The following is a 21,702-nucleotide window of genomic DNA, read 5'->3' as shown; positions in this document are numbered from 1 at the left end:
ACGGCTGTCAGTCGTCACATCCTGGCTTTGGCTCTGTTTATTTACCAGTCATGATGAAACTAAAGTTCTTTAGCTGATTGGAGATTTCGTACTGGTCTCAAATTCAACAGATAAGCAAAGATGCTGTTAACTTATCCAGTCATTACAAAAACAGCAGGTGTGCCTAGATTTGATCACACCCTGCAGCCACTGACTCTGAAGATACATGGCTCGTTTTGCCAAGAATGCCACTGTACTACTGGATCGAATATATGCACAAGATCCCAGTCCTGCAGCTTAATACATGTAGAGATTCCATTAGCATTAGTGAAACTTTGTGTCTGCACAGGAGATTGCAGACTTGTGCTCTCAGTCAGTGTCTGACTCCCTATCAGAGTCCTGATGTCTGTGTAGAAAGGCAGGAAGGGAATTATCAACACTGGGTCCAATCCAGCAACCTAAATTACCTTCAGTTGAAGGGCTTTAGAATGGAAAAAGAAAAAAATAATTCAAAGGGGTGGCAAAAATCAGAGGCCGCTCATAAAGGTGCTGAATGGATGTCCAAGGGAAATATAGGACCAATTTCACACCAAGGGATTATTTATCTACATTAGAAGAATCTCTGCCATTACATAGCTAGGCTGGCAGAGCCCCCTTCTGGAGGCACAGCATGTGTCAACAGGAGCTTTTCTGCCAACATAGCTACTACAACATCATCTCCACAAACTGCACTAACTAAGCAAACAAAATGCTCTTTTTGTCAGTAGAGCTGTATTTAACCAGTGGTTCTGCTGGCATAGTAACATCTGCTAGGGTGTGTGATTCCTTACAGACATTTTTTCAGGTGCCTAGGTACGTAAGGTAAACCTGGTCTAAGTAAAAGGCACTAAGTTGTAAAGTCAGCACACCAACACAGACTTTAATCCTACAGGTGAACTCTAGGAAATGTACCCCTGTTGTTCAGACAAATCCTCCCTTATATCTTCTTCCTCTTCGCTCACTGTCTCCTCTTCTCCTTCCTCCCTTTCATTTCTCTCAGTCTCCATTCTTTCTTCGCCACTTCTCTCCACCTCATTACATTCTTGTCCATTTTTCTCATCAGTCTCTTTTTCTTGTCCATTTCTCTCATTCTCATCTTCCTCTTTTTCATGTCTTTCATTTTCTTCTTCCTCTTTTTCATTTCTCTCATTCTCTTCTTTCTCTGATTCATTTCTCTCATTCTCTTTCTCTCTTTCATTTCTCTCACTCTCCATTCTTTCTTCGCCACTTCTCTCCACCTCATTACATTCTTGTCCATTTTTCTCATCAGTCTCTTTTTCTTGTCCATTTCTCTCATTCTCGTCTTCCTCTTTTTCATGTCTTTCATTTTCTTCTTCCTCTCTTTCATTTCTCTCATTCTCTTTCTCTCTTTCATTTCTCTCATTCTCTTGTTCTCTCTCCTCTAGTTTGTCATTTTCTTGCTCCATGTTATGTCTGCTCTTTATCTTCTCAAAGAAATATTCACTTACATAGCCAAAATCTGGGGAGAAAAGAAGGGTTTGCTTTTAAACAAAGCAGAAGAGTTTCCACACAGACAGCACTAGCAGAGAATGGAGCTGTACTTTCTGGCTGCAGGTTGCATTTTAATAGGAGAAGAGGGACAGGGGCAGCAGAACTGTGCTCCACCCACCCCTCCTTTCCTCTTACTTTTTTGTCTCAAGAGGTGAAATTTGTTGCTGGTGCAAGAAGTTAAGCTGCATGATAGATATGAATGAGAAACTGGGAGCTGGCAAGTTGCAGCCCTCTGAAATTCACTGGTCATGCAAAAAAACCATGAATTCCAGGTGGCCATCTGGGGGTTGAGAAAGCAGGTGAGAATGCTGGAAAAAGAAGCACTGTAGTTTCAAATACAGTGCTTCCTTTGGCCTTACTTGGAAAACTCAGGTATTTGGAGGGGGGGGAGGTTTACTACCCAAAAGGGCTTAACAGAAGAATGTACGATAGCCTTGCTTAAATGGGAAGCCTACTGTGCAATAAGCAAGGGTATGGTCTAACAGAGCAGTGGCTATTCAGTGCTATGGATGCCCTTGGTTCACAGATTCATAGATATTAGGGTTGGAAGGGACCTCAGTAGGTCATCGAATCCAACCCTCTGCCCTGGGCAGAAAGCACTGGGGTCAGATGACCTCAGCTAGGTGCTTGTCCAGTCTCCTCCTGAAGACCCCCAAAGTAGGCAAGAGCACCACCTCCCTTGGAAGCCCAGTTTGGTGTGCACAAACTGGACGCATCTACATATGCAATTAATGCAAAGCAATAAACTCCAGGGTTTATTGCCTGGCTCCCCAGCATGTTGAGCTGGGTTGGAGCAGCCCCAGCTGGCAGGGGACCCTAGGGGTCATCCTGCCAGCCCAGGGCTGCTCTGACCCTGTTCAACATATTGCACAGGGGCTGGCTGGGCATGAGTGTGCTGCAGTGCGGGGCTAACCAGATCTATCACATTTGCATTTTGCTATTATTGATCTATGTTTTGGGCATAAATATAGACTGCATGCTTTAAATCCACCATGTATAACATATATAGAGTGTAAAAAGGGTTCCATTTTGTAACATTTCAACATACAGTGTAGTCTACCGAAGTGCATACCTGATAACCATATCATTTGTTTAACTGTATAGCACAATGGTAGTCCCAGTGTATTGCCTAATACTTGTGTTGTAACAAATTCCAGTATTCTCCTAACTGATTATAGACTGTTTCATTGTAAAGTATCTTTCAGTTCTCCTACTTACTTGCAACTTATCTATACTTACAAAGGTCTACCTTGTTACTAATTGTATTCCCTTTTAACTGTGGCAAAAGCAGTAAAAGGAAAGTAGCTAAGGGCAGCTATTAGAAACTTTATAATGATGAGAACCACAGGCAGCTATGGCATTTTGTAAAGGGATGTGTGGAGCAGTGACTGGTGCTGCAAGGGTGGCTGCACCCACCACTCCCAGCCTCCATCTCCCCTGCCCTTGCACCAGGAAGAGCAGACTGTGCCATGGAAGCAACAGCTGGGAACTTTTAAAAGACACCAGATCAAGTAAGTTTATACCCCACCTCCTCCCCTCTCCTCTGTGCTCATTCCTTCTCATTCTCACCCTCAGCTAGGGACAGCAGCAGCAGTAGGTGAGCTGCCCTACCCTGTGCTTGTGCCTACACCTGCGCCTGCTCATGGGCTAGCAAGGAACACTCGGGGAGACTAGGTAGGGAGGACCCACCAGCTCCTGCCACTGCTGTCCCTGGCTAAACCTGGCTCCCTGTGCAGCCCAGTTGGAGTGGGCAGGAGGGGCTCTGGACTTTCCCTTGTCCCTGAGTCAACCAGGGACAGTGGCAGAGGCACGGAGGGGAGGTGTGGAATTGGAGGGGATAGAAGTCTTACCTTCTTCAGAACTTAAAAATGGTCCCCAGCTTCTCGTCCTGCCACATGATTTGAAAGGACAGGTGCAACCACATTGCCACACTCCCTCTGGATTCACCCCAGTGGGGGCTAGTCTGTTTCATGGCTTTCCTGTCCTCTCATTTTTGGGACTCCTAATACCAGCCCTAACAGTGACATTTAGAAACCATGAAAATGAGAGGACCTGAGAGTGCTGCGTATATAAGGAGCACTGACTATTTAGATTAAATGTGGGTCAGGGCATAGCTGTTTTTAGTCCCAATTCTATGTACTCAAACAGATGTAAACTTTTAATGATCCATTTTTGGCACGTTACCTGTAGTTAGGTATATGCTCTTCTCACAAGGGGGCCATGGTGATTCTCTGTACTCTGTGAAACCTATCCCTAACTGCTACTCTTGTTTCTTACAGCTGTGCCTCTCATATCATTTGCTTTCCCCACAAAAATCCCTCTCATCAGTGCTCCTGTATACCCCTCACCCTCATTCCTGCCTGCCCTTAAACCAGTTTTACTATGTTCTGTGGCATTCCGCTTGTTTTACACCATAAGAGTGAAGGGAGTTTCAGGCCCAGTGTCAGCTTCCATGTGGTCCCTGTTGGGGTATATACCAAGAATCTCAGGACAGATTCTCTTTGCCATCACACTTATAGAGAAGCTTGTCATCTGAAAGGAGCAAGTGCTTGAAATAAGCTACTTGTCCTTAAGGGACTCTGTGACAGAGAAACTTTGGAAATGCTGCCACCTACAGTGCAAACTTGATACCGTACTTTTGTTTGGAAATATGAAGTATCATCTTGTAACAATCAGAACCAATCCTCAGCAAATCAGCAAAGCTCCACTGAAGCTAGAGGCACACTGATTTACATCAGCTGGAACTCTGACCTTCAGTGATGAAAAGCAAAGCCATGAGTTGTAACCAAGTTAACAGTTTCACATGTGAAACCGTTTCTGCAGAGGTTTTTAAGACCTAGCTAGACAAAACCTTGGCTGGGTTGATATATTTGGGGATGGTCCTACTTTGAACCGGGGGTTGAACTAGATGACCTCCTGAGGTCCCTTCCAAGCCTCATTTTCTGTGATTCTGTGATACTTTTAGAGCAGGTGAAAATATACACCATAGCAGTGTCCACTGTCCAGCTGCCTCTTTGTACCAACAGAGAAATTCTGTCTTTATGGCACACGTTTCTAGATCCTGTTCATCTGGGCTTTTCCACTGTGAATGGCACTGCATCACCAATGAAAAATGCATACTTATTTTCCTACTACAGGAAAAAATTAGAGGGATCCTGTGTTGGGTCCTGAGCAGGCCAGTACTGCAAGCAATGCAGGAGCAAGGCCATGGCAGACTCTGGACTCATTAGCATCACTGGGGATGGACAATCTGCCAAGTGTCCTATAAGGAAAATGAGGCAGAAAAGAAAGGGAAAGGCAGAATTTTCTAAACTTTAGAAGATTATAGTTGAACCAGCCAGTACCTTTGAAAGAATCTCTTCTCTCCTTTTCTATTGTCAGTGCTTCAATGAAGTCTTTGTTTGCATCATCTAGAGCCTAAAGGTGACAAAGATCCTTAGTAACAAACCAAGACATGCAGGTATAGGATAGGCCTGTTTAAAAGCGTGTCCCATTTCCCACTGCTGTTCTCTCAGCCACTACTACTTGCTCCTTTGGTGCTTGTAAAGCTACTCTTCCTCCCTGATACTGACTGCACTATTCTTTGGGTTACTTCAGCAAAAATACCCCTTAATATGCTTCAGTTGGGATCACCCCTCCCACCTTTTCTCCCTCATGTACAGTTAGTGCTGTTTTTACCACTGTAACCAGCTAGTGAGCTGGGTTCTGTCTGTGTTTAGGATCTCTAAACAGACACAGGTTTGTGTTGCAGATGCACTGCCCCAATACAGAGCTGAGTGATCTGCTCCCATAAGATTATAAATAAACCACCTAAGTCAGTGACCACAGGCTGCCATGGTATGTAGGTCACACTTCTGGCCCAAAGGCTCCGCCTGTGATGTTCCTCCATAGCTCCTGTCATGACAATCATGCCCAGTTGCCTCTCCCCCAAAAAGATAGGCTAGACCAGGGGTGGCCTACCTGGCCCTGCGCTTTATCTGTTAGCAGTGAGATTTTTGGCATGCACCTCAATGCAACAGAAACCATAATTTTACCCTGTGGATTAAATCCTGGTTACAATGAAGCTAAATTAAGTTTCCCATTGACTCCAGTAAGCTTAACATTATATCCCAGGCTTTTGCTACAATGGTACCTGGTTTTCCTATACAGAAGGTTTTGTGCTTTTGTTTTGCCAACTGTTTTGCAAGAGCTATTTTCTTCCATAATCCCCTACCTGCCAAGTAACAGCCTCTCTTATCTTTATCATCTGGAATAGGCACAACACTCTGAGAACGGGTGTAGGTTATTGACTTGGCCCCTAAACCCCTGTCCTGTGACCAGATCGCTTATAATCAGAGATGGATCCAAGGGGGTGCACTAGTGCACTTGCACCCCTACTTTGATTCCTGCTCTACCCAAAGTTTAGAACTACCTGGCAGTGGCAGCAGTATTTCTAGTCAGGCAGTGCTGAGGGAGTCAACTGACTTCATGGTTTGTTATAATCTCCCTTCTAAACTCTTCATTCCACAGGTGTTAACAACCTTCTCTTTTTAATTGGTTTTGATGTTCCACCAATCAAGCTATCTTTTGTTTTGCAATTCTACTATCTGTTAGCTGCTCCTGGTCATGAAGCTCTTAATTTACAACCCTGCCAATTATTTTTAACTCATTCCAATAGTTACATTTGTTTTTGCTTCAATATTAAACTGCATAATATAGTTTAGGTCCATAGCATATTAGAAAAGTGTCTAGTTTATTTTTAACTGGAGAAAAATGTGTGTTGCTTTATATATGATGATGCACCAGACCATCTGCACCCCACTTTTCAAAATTCTAGATCTGCCCATGCTTACAATGATGATGGCCTGCTGAGCTGCATCATTATGAACGAGTTTTGCCTTCTCAAGAGCTTTTTCAAAGTTCATAACCGCAGACTGGTAATCTTCAAGTTTGACTGGAATAAACAAACATCCATTTTAATTCTGGACCAAAAATAAGAGAAGTATCCTGTGAAACAACTAAGGCCATCATGAAAAGGTTTGCTCTAAATGACATGCCACAGGCTTATTTTCATTGTTCTCTAACCAGAGGGGTGTTTTCATTAGGCTGCTGATTGGCCAGGGTGTTTGTGAGCTCAAAGGCAAAATTCAGTGGCTTTACCTTGTGCTTGTGCAACCAGCACGCTAGCATTGAGCTGCCATTCAACATCGCCTTCCTCCTCTGCTGACTGCAAGGATTTTTCACCATACTCCAGGGCTTCTGTTGCTTGATTTAGCTCCAGGTAACACCGGCCAATTTCATGGAATAACCACGTCTTTTCCAGGCTGGTTTTTGCCATTGGGATCTTCTCCTCCCATCTTCACATAGGAAAATAGAAGTTATTTATATTGCTCTCACCTGGATTCGGTTATGCTACATATGTCTGGGTGTTTTTAAACTTCCTCAGGGGCAATGGGAAACATAGCCCCCTACCTAGGATCTCCTGAGTGTATATTAACAACATTTTATAGAAGCAGGATGTTGTCTGCCGTGGTTCCCCTGCTTTATCTATGGCAGGTTAGGGTGTTATGTCTTGTGTTGTGTCAGGGCTGATGGCAATTTTAAGAAGAGTTTAGGTTATGGATTGTATAGGATGGTTTGGATAGGGATGATCCTGCTTCAGGCAGGGGGATGGACTAGATGACCTCTAGAGGTCCTTTCCAGCCCTGCTTCTCAATGATTCTATGATACTAGAGCTTGTTCTTTTCTTTTTTTAGAGAGAGGGCCTCAGGTGCTATTACTGGAAGTATGTTATACTGAGACCTATTACATGTTTAGAAAGAGAACATTTAAGAAAGTCTGGCATGGGGACTGCTGTTGGGTTACAAAGCCTGTGCTACTGGTTTGAGTCAAGGTAAGATCAATATTTGTAATTACTGAAATTATTGAACCGAATAACTGAAATTATTGTCAGCTGACAGCTGTTTGGTGGCCTGCATAAAATGATCTCCAAGTCTCAGTCCAGTTTCTAGTGGTAGATACATGTCAAAACTGGCGTTAGCAATCCTCCTTGTTGCCCATGTAACTGAATACATTAATGTGGCCACATCTATTTCATGTTAAATGTTTTCATGCCTTTTATGTTCTGCATTTTACATACGTGACAATGGCCTCCTGGAATTTGCCGATTCTGGCATAAACTCTGCCAATGTTGTCAAGGGCTCTGGATATGGCATCTGGCAGATCACTGTATTGAAGGGAGAGAAAGAAGCCTTAAAATAGTCTTGTTCCTAAAATGACCTGCCTTTTCTCCAGCCTTGTGTATTTTCTTTGATGGTCGCTTTCAGTGCAGCTCACAAAACAGAGTGAGTTTCTTGAGACAGTATTAAAGGAACACTGGACATGTCTACACATTCATTTGATCTGAGATTAGTTTACTTGCGAGTAAAATACTTGCAAGTAAATGCTCCTGGGCAGGCGTCTACACATGCAGGGACATGGAAGCAGAGTTGCTGTTTCTAGCAGCAAACTGCTCCTATTTCTGGTAGCCCTGCAAAGGCCCCCTGCCACCACAAGGGGGAGCTCTAGGCTTCCCCTGGTCACTAGCCTAGGGGCTGGCAGGGAGCGCGGGGCCAGGAGACAGCTAGCTGCGCCAGTGGCAGATCAGGGCAAGAGTCTAGAACCTGCCCCTCCCCTGCAGCTCTTTCCAAGCCCTGTGCCTCGATCGCTGGATCAGGGCACAGGTCTGGGACCTGCCCCTGACTGGGACAGTTCCCAGCCTCTGCTCCGCAATCACAGGATGGGGGCTGGAGAGTCTGTTCCCTGCTGAGCGCAGAGCTGGGCAGGAACAGGTTGGGGAGCTTGTTCCCTGCTCAGCTCAGCAAGCGCAGAGCTCGGTGGGAAACAGGTTCCCCAGCCCCTGCCAGCAGAGAGTCCCCAGCGCCAGCTCTGCGACCGTGGTGCTGGTACTGGGAGATCCTTATCTCCCACAGACAGAGCTTCACCATCGTGGGGCTCAGGTTGGCAGATCCTTATCTCTGCTGTCACAGAGATGGCACTGGGAGATGAGGATCTCCTGGCCCCCCACTCTCTGATCACAATTGCGAAGTGGGGGCTAGACAATAAGGGATCTCTCAGTCCCCACTCCCTGATTGTGATCTCAGAACAAGAGGCTTGGTTGACTGGGAACAGGGGGCTTGCTGCTGGTAGTTGGCTGACTGGGAACAGATTTGCTCCTGGTCAGACATCTACATGAGTGCCACTGCACAGCAACTGCTCGCAAGTAATTAGCATGATTAGCAAGGTTTACTACACAGTAAAGATGTGCATGTGTAGGTGCACATGCTTACTGTGCAGTAAACTACACTACTTTACAGGAAAGTATCTCCCGTAGACATGCCCACTGTCTTGTTTGGAGTCACACAGCAGAAGTGTTAGGTTCAATGGAAAGAGCACAAGATTCTTAGTCTGGTTCAACTGGGATCCTCTTGCTACAGATGAGAAGGTTGTGTTTCTGACTTTAGTCCACTGTCAGGGCTAACCCCTTTGATTAACAATGTATAAAAAGAAGAGCTATCACTGTTTTTGGTGGCTGTTCAAGGATAAAGTAAAAACCCAGGTAACTGTTTTACTGAATTGAAAAGCAGAGTCTCAGGGTTCTTGCTAGGACATTCAATAATGGGCTCTGCTGCCCAGTGTTCTGTGTGAGCTTTTGTTCAGTGTTAATGGCCACACAATTTATAATAGTAAAGCCAAAAGAGCAGGGACTTTGTACAAATGTTAATATGTGAGTGCTCACTCCCCTTATCAAGTGTGGGCCAGGTTTTCTGTTATAACTGAGGAAACAGGCAGAGAAATGTATTATTCAGGCAGCAAAAGTGACTAACAGAACCACATCTGCAACTCCTGCCCTGAGCTTTGACCAGTAGAGGGATATCAGATTTATCCACAGAACCACTAGAGGGCACTTCTCCCCCTCATATCACCAGAAGAGATCAAACAGATCAGCCTCCCTTCAGGCCACCACTTCACTTTGACAAGGGCTTTGCAAAACTAGGTTATGAAAAGGGTGAAATAAAGCCACTCTCTTCTGCCTGAGACAGCCCACAGGACATTTTCTGCATGAGTGACTGCCTGTGTCCTGTTGAATAGTTCCAGCTTGACATCAGGACTGAAAAGGAAATGATTTCTCAAGAAGTCCCCTCCTAGACTCCTAGAGGACCTACACTGAAATCAGATCATCACATTCTCTCAGGAGGAAGCATAATCTAGAGCAGAGGTTCCCACACTTTTTCTTATTGTGAACCCCCTTCCAGATTTACCAGCTGCCCACATACACCTACCAGCATATGTTTTATATTTTAACCCCTTACGTGCCAATTATTATTAATATTATTATTATGAAAATTAAATCCATCATTACAGTTTTTCCCATGTGCCCCCCAGAGATGCCTCGCTGTACCCCCAGGGGTGTGGGTACCACAGCTTGGGAACCCCTAGTCTATAGGTTAGAGCGTGGGAGTGGGAGTCAAGGAGTATGTGATCTTGGCCAGGCCACTTAAAATTCCTTGCTCAACCTCTGCATGGTGATGAGGATAAATCAGAGGGGTCTATAAGTAATGACTGCTTGTTGTGCCTCTTGTGTTTCCTAGGTAATAAGTGCTACAGAATTTTGAAGCATCACTCTGGACTGGTTTGTGTTCCTCTCCAGTCAGCCTATAAGCTAAATCCTCTGAACAAGGGTTTGTTCTACATTTTGCATCCTTTCTGCACACAACCCCCACCTGAACACTCACTTTTCCTTTGCAATCTCCAAATCCATCTTATGGCTCTGAAGTGCTGCCCCCATTTGTCTCATATCTATCTGAGCATTCCCAATGCAGCTGTAGAGGTTTCCAATCAGTTCGTTCTTGTTAGGAACTTCGACATCAGCCCAACCTTTAATTGTTTTTAGCACATGTTCTGCTTTCTTACAGCTTCCTTCAGGGCAGCCACTGGTCAACACTAGGGGAAAAGAAGAAGGAATGCTACGTACCAACTCATGGGCACAGCCGTATTAGGAAAGACACAACCTGAAGCTACGCTTGTACAAAATGGCTGCAAAATACCAACAAAATGTGAGTGCAAGAAGGATTCTGATTTGGCTACATTCTGCACTGTGGGGCCCCACAGTCAACTAAATTGCCAAAATCTAATCTATACTGGGGGGAGGGAGAGGTTGAATGTGTCATGGATTCTTGGCCTCCAAAATGAGTGCCAGGTACAACCACTAAAAGGCATCTCATACAAGTCAGTCCATTGCACTGTACCATATCTAGGCTTGGCAGAATTCAATTTTTATTTTTTAATAACTTTGATGGATGATATTGTTGTTTCTTTTGAAGCGTTCATTTTGACTTTTATAGATTTAAATCTTTCAGGATTGTGTGAAATTAAGGGTATGGAGGACAGACAATTTATTAATGACAAGCGTAACTACTGTAGGACTGCTGCCAGCTGAGTGGCAAAGCTGCCATCAGTCCCAGCTCTACTTGTCCATAGCTCCCTCGTCTACTTTGTCACTTCCTCTTCCTTTATTCCCAGTCCCCTGGGGTTTCTAGGTGTTGCAGTCCAAACTGCAGTCAGCACAGTTCTGTAGGATTGCTCCCCCCTGTCGTCACACATTCCATCAGCCATCATTTTTCTTACATCCCCCTTCAATTACTAACAATTAAAATATTTTTTCCTCAGTCTGTGAATATGAAGTGAAATTAACATTTATCAATATTTACCGATAAAAATTAAATCCTACCAAGTACACACATAATTCTGTTACCTATCCCCACCTGGGACCAGGCTGGGGGCTTTAAACTGGCACTCCGTATTGTGTGGCTCTGTCATCTGCATTAGCTGAGGGAAATGCTGTTGCAACTGAAAGTAACTGAACCTCAGTGTTGATGGCTGAAGTTTTCATGAGTTATAAAGTATATGGTACAGATGCACTGAACAGAAATGGCTTAGATAGTCTCTCCTCCCTTCCAAATCACTGCTGTACAGATTATTCATATCTGCCTAATATTAGTTTTCCTAATAATGGAGAGAATGACCTTGCTCAATAACACAGCTTTGAATATCCCTGGCTTGCTAGAGGCATTTGCTAAGCATGGAACATTTTGCCTGTATAGAACTAGTATGTGAAACACTACTTTGTAAAGCACTGCAAGTATAGAGAAGCTAGAAAAAGCAAATGCTTCAGTCCTGTACCTCAAATACTGCCTTGGGAAAGGCAAGAAACAGCAGAATAAACATTTTAAAAAACTCTTTCTACTGTTAGTTAATGGCAATCCCAGAATGCACCTGTTCCCACTGACTGGGTCAACTGTTCACAGTGAACAATATACCGCAATCATAATGCTTTTTGCCTCTTCCATCTGGGACACCTACACATGTCAATATCCTCCATGCTCTTCACAATGTATCTGGCAACCTCAGACGGTTTGCGCTTTTTGTCTCGGATCCACCTCTGCTGCCTGAGCTTGCGGTCTCTCACCCGGGCGTAGATGGGCTTCTGCTGCTGCCAGAACTCAGTCCGAGTGTCCAGGTACTTAATGCCTCCCAAAATTAGATCCTCCACTGTCATCCCCTGCTTTGTGTTGCTTCTGATCAGGTCTAGAAATTAATGAAAGGCAGACCCAGGAAAAAGGATTAATGTTTGTGAAGAGTTAAGGCACAATCTAATGTGGGAGGCTGAAGAGGCAGGTTGTTTGTGAATATTTTTAGTGCTGGTACCAAAATGCGACAGCTCTTGAGACTGAAGTCCCCTGATAATCCCAGAACAGACACAGCATTGGGACTAGCCCCTGCCAATGGGCTTCAGTGATGACTTGGAGGCAGCACTTCTCTGGCCTAGGGGAGTCTGACATGCTGACTTCAATATTTTTACTTAATCCAGATACCTAAATTAGCAGGCTTAAGGCTACTGCAAATCCTATAAACTAGTGCTGATCAATCTATCCAGTCCCATGGGCCAGATGAGTGGGGTACAGAGCTGATTTGCAGGCCAAATCCCTTCATGCAGGGTTGGTCCACGGGCCTCATCCATTATGGAGTGGGTCTGTGAGTGTGACCCAGCGTGCTGATCTGTCCCCACTCACCAGATCCAGCCAGGGAGTGACCCCGCATGCTGGCCCAACCCCACACACTGAATTTGGCTGTGGCCTGACCCTACATGCCACTGTAGTCCCCCACAGGACTCCCCACAGAGTAGAAGTATGTGCCCCCCACAGAGCAGAAGTACATATCCAGGCACCTAGGGCAGCTGGTAGATGACTAGAGGTGCACCAATTATATCAAGTGCCTATTGGATCAGCACCAATAAAAGGGAAATTTACATGGTCGGCTATCGGCTTTTTTTGGCCATTGTAACTGATAATGCTTACCAGTACCTTGACACCTGGGTTCCCTTTCCCGTGTGAGGTGGGGGCCCCTGGATACCTGGATTCCCTCAGAAAATGGTGGATTTCCCTTTGCAGGCAGGCGGTAGGACTGTGCGAGGCTTTGAACTCTGCTTTGGATCTGGAGAAGCTTTGGACACTTCGGCGTCTGAAGCAGCATGTCTGGATCGAAGCGCTGGCCTTGTTAGGCTTTCCAAAGCAGCTTTTCGGAGCTTCTGAAATGCTTCAGAAAAGCTTCGGAGCCACTTCAGAGATCCGGCCATAAGGTATAATGGGGAATCAATGAAATATCTATAACTTTGTTGTTTTTGTCTGATGTGGATGAAATTTCCCCAGGTGGTAGCCTCTGCTGAGAACATGAAGCCTGCCAAGTTTCAAGAAGATCAGTGCAGGGGTTTGGGGGGAACTGCACCCCAAATTCTTGAAAGCAAAAATTCACATCACATTGTGGCCTGCCGCCTTCACCCTGCTGTGCCTTAACATACACAGTGTCACCCATGTTATGAGTTTTGCTTGTCCACAGCTTGAGGTGCAGTTTCCCTCAAACCCCTGAACTTATCTCCTTGAAACCTGGCAGGCTTCATGGCCTGAGCAGGAGCCACCACCTTTGCAGTTTTCAGCCCACTGTGCCTTAACACACACAGGGTCATCTATGTCATGAGTTTTGCCTGTCAGTAGCTTGAGGTACAGTTCCCCCCAAACCCCTACACTGATCTTCTTGAAACTTAGCATGCTTTGTGGCCTCACCAGGGGCTACCACCCCTGCAGTTTTCACCTCCCTGTGGTGTAACATACGTGTGACGTGAGTTTTGCTTTCAAGAATTTGGGGTACAGTTCCCCCAAACCCTTGCTCCAATCTCCTTGAAACTTGGCAGGCTTCATGCTCTCAGGAGCGGCTACCACCCCTGCAAATTTAATCCAAATTAGACAAAAAACAACAAAGTTATAGATACTGAATTGATTCCCCATTATACCCTATGGCCAGATCTCCAAGGCAGCTCTGAAGCTTCGGAGCCACTTTGGCCAGATCGAAGCAGAAACCCAGTCCGGAGCTCTGTATTGGATCCCTCGCATCCGAAGCAGCCAGATCCAAAGCCGGATCAAATAGCTACCTACTCACACAAGCCTAGCAGGCAGCATTCTAGCCTGCAAGAAGTCCTGCTTGGGGCTGTCAGGAGCAAGACACAGGGGACACCATGTGCATGTATGCAGCTGAATGTATGCAAATGGTCAGGAGTACAGCTAGGCAGCATGTAAAGCAGCTCCCTGCAGGTAAGTCTATGGAGGTAAAGGGACATGGGGGAGGGAAAGAGCATCGCGGAGGAAGATCAAGGCCCCCACAGTGAGGGAAGGACTGGGGTTGGGGGTGCTGCCCAGCCAGTGCAGTGCACGGGACCCAGGGCCAGGGAGAGGAGCAGGACACAGCCATAGGCAGCTCATTCACAGGCACGGGCGGGGGCACTCCTCACCGCTGTGTGGACCTCCCAGGGGTGGCATGGGGAAGGGGCATGTGACCCTCTAAATTGTGCACGGGGCAGGTGTGGGCTACCTGCTGTGGGCTTGGAGCTCTCCGCTGTGCTGCCTTTGCCCCAGGAGACCCATGCTGGCAATGCACCCCCTGCCTACCCAGCAGTAGTGGGGATGGTGAGTTGTGCCTCCTGCTGCCAGGTAGCCAGGGGACATGGGGCCACTGTGGGGGCCCTGCAGCAAAGACAGCAGAGCGGAGAGCCCCAAGCCCATAGTGGACAGCCCACATCTGCCCCATGCACAAATCGGGGGGGGCATGACCCCCCATGCCTCTCTCAGGGGGTGGCGGGTGCACACAGCAGCAGGAAGCAGCCCCTATGCCTCCTGGGCAAACCACCCATTGCTCTGTCCCACCCCCAGCCCTGCAATTTTAACCAGAGTAAATTGGTTATTGGATCAACATTGGCCAATATGATTGGTTAATAATCGGCTATTGGTATTGGCCTAGAAAATCAGTGCACCCCTACAGGTGACATGGCTTCATGAGCTGAGTCCAGCCCACAGGCTGTAGTTTGAGCACTTGAGCTAAAGCTTTGTGAACTGTGAAATGACCCCTGCTGGTCATCTGAATAACAGCAAAAAGCAGGGGTCAGGAACCTATGGCCCACAGGCCAAAGAGACTTCATCTAAAGCCTAGATAACAGCAAGGGAAAATTGGCAGCAACATTTAGTGGTAAGGGGAATCTGCAAGAACCAGGTCACAAGCCTTAGATGGAGCTCTAGTAATTCAGCCCTCCGCTGCTAAAAGATTGCCAACCCTCACACAAAGGATAAAAATGGACTTGATTTGTTAAGAGAAACAACCTGTGGCATCTAGTTAAATACAATGGAGAAAGACCTTCATCTCTGAGCAGCTTCTCTAGATAGGCCTTGTCCGCATACAGCTCTCCAAGGAGCTGCCGTTCAGCCTTTACGTTCCTAACAGGCTCCTGTTTATCCAGCCGCTTTTGATCCTTTCTTGCAAGGTTGACTGGAAGTTTTTGTTTCATTTTCTTGCTCTGCAAACAAACAAAACTAAAGTAAGCTCAAGGGCACATAGGGAATAGGGTGATGTCTGCAGAGAAGCTTAGCTTTAAGAATTCTGTCTCATCTACCTCATCACAATACCTTTTAAGGATGCTGAATTACTTATTCAGGAAAAAAAAATGACATGGGCACAAGAACAGCCCCTTAATAGTGAGGTCAAGATTCCTGAGTACAAATATGCTCACTCCCTCACACCTTTGCAATGTCCTTGATGGCCTCCATTGGAATAAGGTATTTTTTAAAACCAGCAGCTACATGAATCTGGCCACTGAATATATTAGCCTGTTCTTCTTTTAGCATCACCAAATCATCACAGAATATTAGCTTTGAGTAGCTCTAGTTAGCTTCCCTGGAAAGTTGTTCATACTGTACCTCTGCCTGCCTGCTTAAAAAGCAGAGGTCCCCTTTATTCTCCAGTTTAACTGAGGAAGGACCTGCAGATATAGAAAACAGAGTTGTGAGCATTCAAGAATTGCCTCACTGAAACCCTAAAGATTAAAATAGAAATAAATAAGCTAAAGCAATAATCTGGTATTGCAAACAATGCTGAACAAGTATTATTGCATTTGAAATGTGTGGGAAGTTCTGTATCCTCCTCCTTAGCTTAAAGACAGGGATTGCATCTCAGGGAAACAGCTCACCTGCCTTTATTATTAGTATGCATATTTGTTTGCTTGCAGTAGCTACAAGTCCCAGTCATGGATGAGGACCACAGTGTGCCAGGTGCTATACAAACATGGAACAAACAGATGTTCTTTGTCCCACTGAGGTTAAAGTGTAGATGTAAGATGAGTGGCAACGGGGAAATTCAACAAAACAGATGGAAGGAAACACCAAACTGAGTCACAAGGGGATCCATCTGCTCATAAATTTCTTAATCACATCCATCTACATCAGGGCAGAACTGCATGTCATCTCAGCTTATCTGTCCATATGCTGCCAACAAATGCAAAATGTGGGAGGGCTTTCTATTATTCTGTCTGAGTCAGAAAAAAAGGGAGATTTGAAGATTGTTCTCAGAGCATTTCCTCAAGTAAGAGAATGAACAGGACTACTAGGCTAGTTGGGTGATTGTGGAGGGGATTTAACATTCATTTAAATAATAGTTACCTCCTGAAAAGGAGAAATGCAATCAGTGAAGACCAGTCTCACAGGCTGCTTACAAAAGTTTAAAAAAAACCCCAAAACTGCTCTTCCAGAAGGATCACATTGTTCAACCTGGCTCCACAGCGTTTGTATAGGTCAGGCACTTCAGCAGGGCTTTCTGGTGCTTTTATCTAAAGCTAATTCAATCAGCTGTTAGATAGAAGTGCCAAAAAGGCCCACTAAAGCACCCAATCTATGGAGATATTGGGTAAGCTGGGTCCAACTAACACAGTGCCTCTTCTGGGTATGAGCTGGGCTTGGCACATGAGTCCACCAAGTTTAAAGCATCTTTTTGTTTTCTTTTTCACATCTGTAAGCAGTCAGAGTGTCTAGCTCTTCGACCCTCACATGGTAGTGTCTGCATGCCTCCTAAGCATATCAAAATATAGATACATTAACAGCAACATGCCCCTTGGGTTTCCCCACCCACCCCCTCCAGACTGGAGGAGATACAGCATGATTAGTGAATAGCTTGTTCCTTTTTATCAGTGAATATATTGTTCCTTATAATTGGCCCAGATGCTTATAGGTATGTAAGAGCCATTCAGTTTTATAAATGTTTCAAACATGACAGATGCTTCAATGCAGATTTTTAAAGGTATTTAGGTGCTTAAAATACTTATAAAATGCTGGGTTTTCTGCCTTTTTTTATATTTGGCACGGTTCAATCCAAAAGAGCAGCTAAGGAGGAATCTGAAGCCTATCTACCAGCAAAACCTCCACTGTGTTTTAGGGCACATCAGGAAGAAAGAGGTTTTGAGCTTAGGCACATTCAGGGCATTCAGATCATCTGGGTTTCCACTTTGCTTTGATCTCAAATTGCAAAACTGATTTCAGTGGAAGTTAGGCACCTACATATTTCTGAGGATCTGGATTTGTGTATGTACATAAGTGCAACTGTTGTCAGTGTGTGCTTTATCTTCAAGTGGATGTGCTGCAAGTCTTTTTGTCTGAATAGGCGTGCTGTGTGTCAGTCTCTGTGAGCAGGTGGAATAACATGACTGAGGAAAAGCCAAACAGAAAAAAATAGTTTTAACTCTGAATACAGGGTCATTCTTTGCTCTGGCAGAACTGATGTCTGGTATCTAGGTCCAAATTCAATTAAAAAGATACCTCCTTTTAATCATCAACAGTTTATCTGGTCTCAGGCTACCTAGCTGTGGTAGACCAAGATCACAGAGGAAAATGTGTCTCAAGTAGCCAACACAGTTTTCTTGAAAAACTTAAAATATCAGAGAAGGTTTAGGGTTGTTTTTTTTTGGTGGGGGGTGATATCTTTTATTGGACCAATTGTATGGTTGGGAAAGATGTTAATCAAGGTTTTGGGCACCAAGAGCCCTTCTAAAAACTCTCCCAACTATACAGTTGGTCCAATAAAAGATGTAACCAAAAAACTCTTCCTTCTTGTATATTTCCTCAATTAACCTACTCTGACCCTACTTTGAACATCAGGACAGAGATCTTAGTAGTCAATGGGGGACTAACGCAGAGAGAAGAGCAGAAAGATGCCAAACAAATGAGCTGTTCTGTTTTGTCCTGGCTGGAGCATTTATTGGGCTTGGGGCTTTGTAACTTTGTGGTCATGAAAGCATAGTTCACAGGGGTCAGATCTACAACTGAATGTCATTACAGGGTAATAATTAAATGCTCTAAATTCAGACAACCCACCAAGACAAAAATAAGGGTTGGATCCTGCTTGAATGGTCCCAGAGCTCAGCTGAAAATGGCAATTATGTGTGTTATACAAGAACCAGACAGCCCTCACTGTGCAATGTCCTCTGGTGTTTGAAGCACTTGAGGAACTAATACAGTGCATGAGACAGTGCAGCAAATGAGCAGTTACTTAACTGCTTGCTTTTTTGCATATGATTATAGGCTCTAGAAAACATCACATCTTACTTCCAACACAGTTGTCAATCGCTTCCTGAGCTTTTTGGATCCCTAATCTGAATTTCTGTAGTTCTGGACGTAGTTTATGGCCCCGGTGATAAAACACTAATGCAAATTCGAAGTCACCCATGGTGTAGAGGGTCTCAGCTTTTTGATACAGTCCCTGTAATGATGAAAAATCAGTTGGCACAAAACTCAATTAATTACTCACAAGACAGTGGTCAGAGCTGTATGGTACCTCTACTGTATATGAAACCTGTGCAGGTATCTTGCACTTCATTGGAAACTTCATTAATGAGGTTTCATAAAGTAGGATTGGGCTCATGCTGCTATTCAAGTGTAAATATTGACAGCCATTTACTTTTAGCTGGCATACAGCCTAAGCCTGTCCAATTAACTTTAATGGAAAGTCTAAATCTAAGACCTAAGTCTCCCTGGCAGATGTGGGATTTTAGCTTGATAAATGATCATGTCTCAAAACAACTACGTCCTCTTATAAAAGCAGCAGAGCTAGCAACAGAAGAGGGTAGCAGCTCTACAACTGAATGTAATTACAGGATCATAACAACTAAATGTTGTACATTCAGACAATCCACCAAGACAAAAATTGCTGCCTGGTGCAGGAATAAAAAGTGTAGGAAAAGCAGGAAAATGATGCTTCCCTTTGCTTCTGACAGTACACCTATCACTTGCCCAAGTACTCTTTACCTTGGAAAATGTTTTGTCATTTTGAAGAGAGGCTTCTGCATCTTTCAGGGAATTTTCTGTGTCCCCAAGCTTCAGGTAACATTTTGAGCGAGCAACCAGACAGTGCTTATCCCCTTTTTGAAGCTGCAGAGCCTGGGGTGCAAACACAGAGATGTACTCAGTTACCTGAGCTTAGCAAGATGGAAAACACACTTGGACCCATCTGTGGAGAACTCATTGCATGTAGATGAGACTTCTGGGTCAAAAAACTCAAGGCACATCCCAAGCATCACAATCCTCCCCAAGGTGGGCAAAGGTAATTAATCCGCAGGGGAGAAGCTGGGTCACAGAGAGTGCAAGGTGCTGAGAGAGACTCTGCAGTGGGAGGCAGAAGCAGAACCCAGGAGTCCCAGCTCCCACACTCCTGCTGCCTCTGTCTGCCGTTGTCAACCTGTGGAGACTGGAGGTACCTCTCAGAAAATGCCAATTGTTTTTTTCTTGTCTCCCACTTGTTCCCCCCACTCCTCAAAAAAACACCAGCAAAACAACTCCCCTGTTGCAAAGGGCTCAGAAAGCTCAGAGCAGGGCAGAGCACCTGCAACGCTAGAGGCACATTTGAAATCTCGAGTTGATCATGCTCACACCAAGCGGCATCCAGCCAGCCCCTCGAAAGGGTGTCGAGGACCCAGTTTGAGACTCGCTGATGTAGGTAGCCTTCCTCGGACCGCTCTGCCTCTACGGCTGGCAGCCTGGAGGGAGCTAGTAGGGGGGGGAGGTGGCTCAGTCCCACCCCCACGTGGGGAGGCCGTGGCGCAGGTGGGAGCGCTGCCCCAGGGGGCTGGCAAGGGCGGAGGCCACGAAGGCGCCACTCGCCCTTCTCTCAATACTGCCTGCCCCGTCCCCTTCGCATCCCCCTCTCGGGTCCCAGCTCCAGGCACAGGGGCAAATTCCCCCCGCGGCCGCCCCTAACGCCCCCGCCACGTGGACCCTGCCCGAGGGGGGAAGGAGCGCTCATGCATATTCATGACGCCTGTGTCATGGCGGCGTCCTCACGTTAGTGAAGCAGAGCAGCGCCTTGCTGTGCTCCCCGCGCCGGCTGAGCAGCGCGCCCTCGGCCATGAGGCTGGGGAAGGTGCCGACCAGTTCCTCGGGCTCCACGTCCGCCATCGGCCCGGCCCGGCTACAGCCGCTGCCGTAGCCTGGCAACAGCCGCCTAGCAACCGCCGCACTTCCGGGAGGGGCCTGTGAGCCTGCTCCCGCGGCGCTACGGGAGGGCAGAGGGGTCTTTCCTAGTGACTCCGCGCGTTTCGCGCTCCCCCACCGTTCGATTGGTTCTTTCCAGCCTCCCTCCCTTCCGCCGCTCGCCTCGTCTTCTGCACCTCGCCTCCTTCCGTGCATTGCACCCCCTCTAGGCCCCTAACACACGGCTGCCAGCCATGCTCCCCTCTTCCCTGCCTTCCGCCCAACACACACTCACCCCCGCCCTTTCCCTAACACACCCACACCCCTCTTCCAGCCATGCTCCCCTCAGCCTGGAGGCTGGTTCCTAGTTTCCTTCCACCCCTGTCCTGTGCTGCCTTATCATCCAGTACCCCCCACCCCTATCCTGCTTCAGGCCCTCTTCAGCTGAGCAGGTTGCACAGCCCCCAGCCCAGGCAGTACCAGGGCTCCTTGGGGTACTGCAACACACATGGCATTGGTCCCCAGATCCCTATTTCCAGCTTGATGCCTCCCAGCCACAACCCCCACCCCTGCCTACAGGGCTCATGCTGCCACATGGTGGGCACTGTACACTGTATTCAGAAGGCCTGGTGGACCTTCGCTTGTTTGCTTGGTTGAGGTCCTCCCCTGTTTTTCTGCTGGGTCCCATCCCTTCCCATGCAGATGCAGGTAGGAGCCCCCTTGTTCCTAAAAGGGGAGCTACACCAGGCTCTCTGTCTTAGCTATGTAGCTCCCTTTGCTGCAGATGATTGCATATTCCCATCTGAATCGTGTGACTGTCAGAGGTATGGGATGTTCCTGGTGATGCCACATCCAAGCAGAATGCTAGGGAAAGTGGCCCTTTGTTACCTTGACTGGGATCTTGCTGTCCCTATTCTTGCCTCACTGTAGTTGGTTATTGTATGTATTACAGTAACATTCTGCAGCCCCAACCAGCAATCAGGGCCTCACTGTGCTGACAAGTATGGAGAGTCCTTTCTTTTCCCAAAGATTTAACCATTTAAGGTCTTGTTTACAGGGGGAAATTCATTCAGGTAGGGTCTGAGTTTAAAGAAGAGCAACTGTTTAGGATTGATTCATGGTGTAAGGATTGTTTTGTTCTGGAATTAGCCTTGTTTCTAATTTAATCCTAAATGGGTCAAATGCAATGGGGTAATCCAAACCAGACTAAATTAGAATAAAGCACTCTAATTCCAGAATAAGAGAGTTCCCCCATGCTAGGGAATAGTTGTTCCAAAATAACTCCTCATATAGATGTCTTCAAAGAATAAGACACTAAAAATGG

At 46.1% G+C, this 21,702-nt stretch overlaps 1 protein-coding gene across 1 annotated transcript; it reads right to left on the bottom strand.

Annotated features, from left to right (window-relative positions):
- Nucleotides 1-348: 348 nt before the first annotated feature.
- TTC25 (tetratricopeptide repeat domain 25) lies at nt 349-20,422 on the bottom strand. Its single transcript, XM_019550497.1, has 13 exons — nt 20,250-20,422; nt 19,218-19,349; nt 18,519-18,672; nt 15,846-15,907; nt 15,286-15,445; nt 11,911-12,135; nt 10,284-10,491; nt 7,649-7,735; nt 6,670-6,866; nt 6,363-6,463; nt 4,875-4,947; nt 1,369-1,498; nt 349-385 (listed from the first exon to the last, which is right to left on the bottom strand). The coding sequence occupies exons 1-13, from the start codon at nt 20,361-20,363 to the stop codon at nt 349-351; spliced, it is 1,680 nt and encodes a 559-aa protein (XP_019406042.1). The 5' UTR covers nt 20,364-20,422.
- Between the last annotated feature and the right edge of the window lie 1,280 nt (nt 20,423-21,702).

Source organism: Crocodylus porosus, unplaced genomic scaffold (assembly GCF_001723895.1).
Source record: "Crocodylus porosus isolate Cpor-Errol unplaced genomic scaffold, CroPor_comp1, whole genome shotgun sequence".
Taxonomy (NCBI): Eukaryota; Metazoa; Chordata; order Crocodylia; family Crocodylidae; genus Crocodylus; species Crocodylus porosus.
Note: the sequence above shows the minus strand (reverse complement) of the source record. Positions and strands in the feature narration are given on the sequence as shown.

Bases quoted from the DNA above. Each gene is read 5' to 3' on its own strand.
- TTC25 (XM_019550497.1), bottom strand. From the start codon at position 20,363: ATGGCGGACGTGGAGCCCGAGGAACTGGTCGGCACCTTCCCCAGCCTC. The intron at 7,736-10,283 runs GTGAGTGTTCAG...CCTTCAATACAG, and splicing joins TTGGAGATTGCAAAGGAAAA to TGATCTGCCAGATGCCATAT. The intron at 386-1,368 runs AAATGAAAGAGA...CTTTCTACACAG, and splicing joins AGAGAGAAAGAGAATGAGAG to ACATCAGGACTCTGATAGGG.